At 67.0% G+C, this 3,383-nt stretch overlaps 2 protein-coding genes across 2 annotated transcripts; both read right to left on the bottom strand.

The window, feature by feature from the left end:
• Positions 1 to 174: 174 nt before the first annotated feature.
• MNEG_15382 (hypothetical protein) lies at positions 175 to 1,913 on the bottom strand (the record flags this gene model as incomplete). Its single annotated transcript, XM_014036146.1, has 4 exons — positions 175 to 340; positions 841 to 959; positions 1,244 to 1,362; positions 1,634 to 1,913. 4 exons carry the CDS (start codon positions 1,911 to 1,913, stop codon positions 175 to 177), a joined length of 684 nt encoding a protein of 227 aa, XP_013891600.1.
• A 358-nt stretch (positions 1,914 to 2,271) lies between these two features.
• On the bottom strand, positions 2,272 to 3,254 carry MNEG_15383 (hypothetical protein; the record flags this gene model as incomplete). Its single annotated transcript, XM_014036147.1, has 2 exons — positions 2,272 to 2,841; positions 3,117 to 3,254. 2 exons carry the CDS (start codon positions 3,252 to 3,254, stop codon positions 2,272 to 2,274), a joined length of 708 nt encoding a protein of 235 aa, XP_013891601.1.
• Positions 3,255 to 3,383: the final 129 nt, after the last annotated feature.

Consider the following 3,383-nt stretch of genomic DNA (forward strand, 5'->3'; position numbering starts at 1 on the left):
GTGCGCGCGCGTGCGGCTTTCATTATTGGGCAGATCGCGCCGCACAAACGCAACGGCTGCAGACAGCTCTGGGAGTCCCTGCGGCCCCACAAACACAGCGTCAATGTGGGCAGCGGAGCATATCTCCTACCAGCACCTCTGATTTCGACTCTCGCCTGATGACCCCAGCCCCACTCAAAACGCAGGTACAGTCTCCAGAGCTTTCACCCCAAATGTCACCGACAAAGCCTCGCCTGAAGTCTCTGGCAGCAGCTCCACGTGGGCCCCAGCCTCGCCCTCCGCGCCCTCAGTCACGGTGACAGTCATGTTGCGGCCCGCACCCCCGGTGACGTCGTCAGCCCTGGGGGATGATCACGGTGTGTGGGGGCAGGAGGCTGAGACGGCGGGCGTCGGGGCGGCGTTTGGGTGACACTTACGCGTGACGGCGGGCTGCTTGCGCTTGAGCGGCATGCTGAGCCAGTTGGGATGGTTGGCTGCTGAGTGACTCGGATCCGCGGGGGCCAGTCGAGACGGCTGAAGTCGTGCAGGCACCGGGTTGTGTTGCTGCAGCGGCCTCTCAAGCATTCTCTTGCTGACGTGCAAACAACAGCACCACGAGCGGGGCGAGGCAGATGGCGTGCGCAAGGGCGGTTGGGCGACGAAGGGGACCGCGTTGTATATGCTTAGTGAGCGGGGGCGTCTGCCACCGGCAGTCTCAAACCGGGCAGAGGATGCCCGCGAGCTGGACTGTTGATGGCGGGTGCCCCCACCTCGTTCTGCAACAGATCGGGGGCCCGGCTGAGTATGTGAAAGGCGCGTCGGTACGCGCGGAGTGGTGCGCTTTCACAACCTCGAGCGCACCAGGCTATGCAGGAGCCGTCTGCGTCCGACACGACGACGGGCTTGAAGGCCACGGGGTGGTTGGGGGGCAGCGGCACGACCGCGCTCCACAGGTCGCCGTCGGAGCCGCCGTCGTGCCACTATGTTTTGCATTTTGGGTGTGTGGGCGGGGCACGGGTGGCGGGGAGTCGGGAACGGAAGTGAAGTCAAGGTGTGCTGGGTGCGCGTGGTGGCGGGTTTTGGCTGGTTAGATTTGGTGAACACAGGGACCAAACTTGAATCAATCGATCGGAGTTCCCTCCTATTGTGGCACAAGGAGGATTAAGGGGCTAGCAAGTGTGTGAGTGCAAGCCCTTAGCAGCAACATCAAACCATGACCCCGTTCTCCGACTGAAGTGCGCGAAAACGCGCGGTACCCGCGCACCTGCAGCGGCGCAGCCCGCGCGACGTCCCAGGAGCCCAGCGCCTCGCAGTCGCCGACGATCGCAAAGCGCTGCCCCCACTCGCAGTGGTGGCCCAGGATGATTTCAACAGGCACGAGATCTGGGGACGGCGGTGCGGGGGTTGGGCGGCAGTTGATTAGGCGGTGTCGGGGCGCCGGAGGAAAAAGGGGTGTGCGAGGGGGCCGGCGCCGGCACGAGGCAGGGACGTGCGCGGGGAGCGTTGCAAGGGCCACGGGCGGGCATTAAGGTCCGGCAAATGGTCCCTGAGCAGCGGACGCGATCGATGGGGGTGACGAGGGGCCCGCGGCACCAATGTGCCGCTTGGCAGGGGCACCGGCGGCATGGGCCGAGGGAGTGACGCCGCCCCGCACCTTTGCCCGTCTCGCGGATCAGCATGTCCTCTGCCACCGCATCGGCTTCCTTCTCTATGGCATCGATAGCATCTTTGTCGCCGTTGCGGTAGCGGACGGCGGCCGAGGCGCCGCGGCGTGGGGGCGGAGCGGGGCCGCGGCGCTGGGGGGCGCCAGGGGCGCTGCGGGCGCCGAGGGCGGCGACCGGGCGGAACAGGGAGCGAGAAGGGGTGCTGCGCAGCTGCTGTGAGGCAGCACCGCATTGGCCCCGCTGCAGCGGCCTGGTGAGGATCCCACTCATGGCTTCGAGAGGTCTCGCGGTGAATTCGAGCTGGATAGAGACGATTCAACTGGGTAACGTCGATCGCAGCTGCGGAACAACGCATACGATTTACTATTGAGTTGTTGTGTCGCTAAGGCACCGGCAGGGCGACGGGCGGCGCAGTGACGTAATGCTGACACACGCACGCACGCTTGAGTCGCCGCTGCTAAGGCAGAGCAGAATTACAAGGCGTTGTTATGTTTTGTCAACACCGTCCAGTACAATTTGTTGCTTACATTACCCAACAAAAGAGGCCGGAAACCGCTTGCCGCGTTGTTGGGACAGCGTACTTCACACATCTGCAGCGGTTAGCACAGCGATCTGACATCGATGCGGCTCAATCCTCCGCCGCATCCCCCATGAAGGGCAGGTCCTCCTCAGCCACCTCCTCCTCCACTTCGCCGCTCAAGCTGCCCTGCTGCTGCTGCTGCTGCTGCTGCTGCTGCTGCTGCTGCTGCTGCTGCTGCTGCTGTTGGGGCGGCAGCGGCTGCTCCACCCCCATCTCCGCGTAAACCCCGGCTACGACATCCGGCGCCAAGAACCTCTCCGGCACGAGGCCCCGCGAAACCATCTGCTGCAGCAGCTGCAGCGCCTGCGGCGCGTTGCCCTGCGCCACGCACCACTCCACCAGCATACCCAGCACGTCCCCCGCCCGCACCCGCGCGCCGCCCCCCGGCCCCGCCGCCGACGCCCCCGACCCCGCCCCTGCGCCGCCGCCGCCGCCGCCTGGGTCTGCGGAGAGCAGCTGCTGGCAGGTGCCGACCGCTGCGGCGGGGTCCATGGCCAGCAGGCCGCGCGCCGAGAGGAAAGACCGGATCCCCGCCGCGCGCGCCTCCAGGTCTGCCTGGCGCTCCTGCAAGTCCGGGGCGCGGCTCTTTGCCAGCTGGCGGGCCGCCTCCTCCAGCGCCTGCAAGGGTGGGGGGCACAGAGGCATCTGTAGGGTGGCGGGGCTTGGCTGAACTCAGCTGCTGCCACCAACCCTGCTCAACTCACCAGCCCCCCGGCAGCCGCGGGGAAACCGGGCCGGGGCGGGCTCGCTTCGGATGCGCGAGGCAGCACGCTGGCAGTCAACACAGGCGGACGGCCGTTGAAAGGGGACAAGCAGAGCCCTTCCATCTAAATCGGAGACCAAAACCTGCAAAACGTAACCCCCCGCGTTGACGACCCGACGCGCACACACACTCGCCCGCGGCCGCGGATCGGACGCGCCTGCAGCGCCTTTGGGTAGTCCCGCCGCCCCTCGACCTCCGCGGCCGCGCAGCGCTCGTAGAACGCCGCCAGGCTGTCATGGGCGCCCGCCTTTGTGTAGAAGGCCACCATCTGCTTCAGGACTTCAGGGTTGGACCGCCAGTCCGCGGACTGCAGGAAATTGGCGGCCAGGAGGTACACCTCCCGCTGACGCGACACGCCTGCGCGGCCGCAGGGGGGCGGGGCGGGGCGGGGCGGGCG

The sequence above is a fragment of the Monoraphidium neglectum genome, assembly GCF_000611645.1.
Source record: "Monoraphidium neglectum strain SAG 48.87 unplaced genomic scaffold scaffold05277, whole genome shotgun sequence".
Classification (NCBI taxonomy): domain Eukaryota; kingdom Viridiplantae; phylum Chlorophyta; class Chlorophyceae; order Sphaeropleales; family Selenastraceae; genus Monoraphidium; species Monoraphidium neglectum.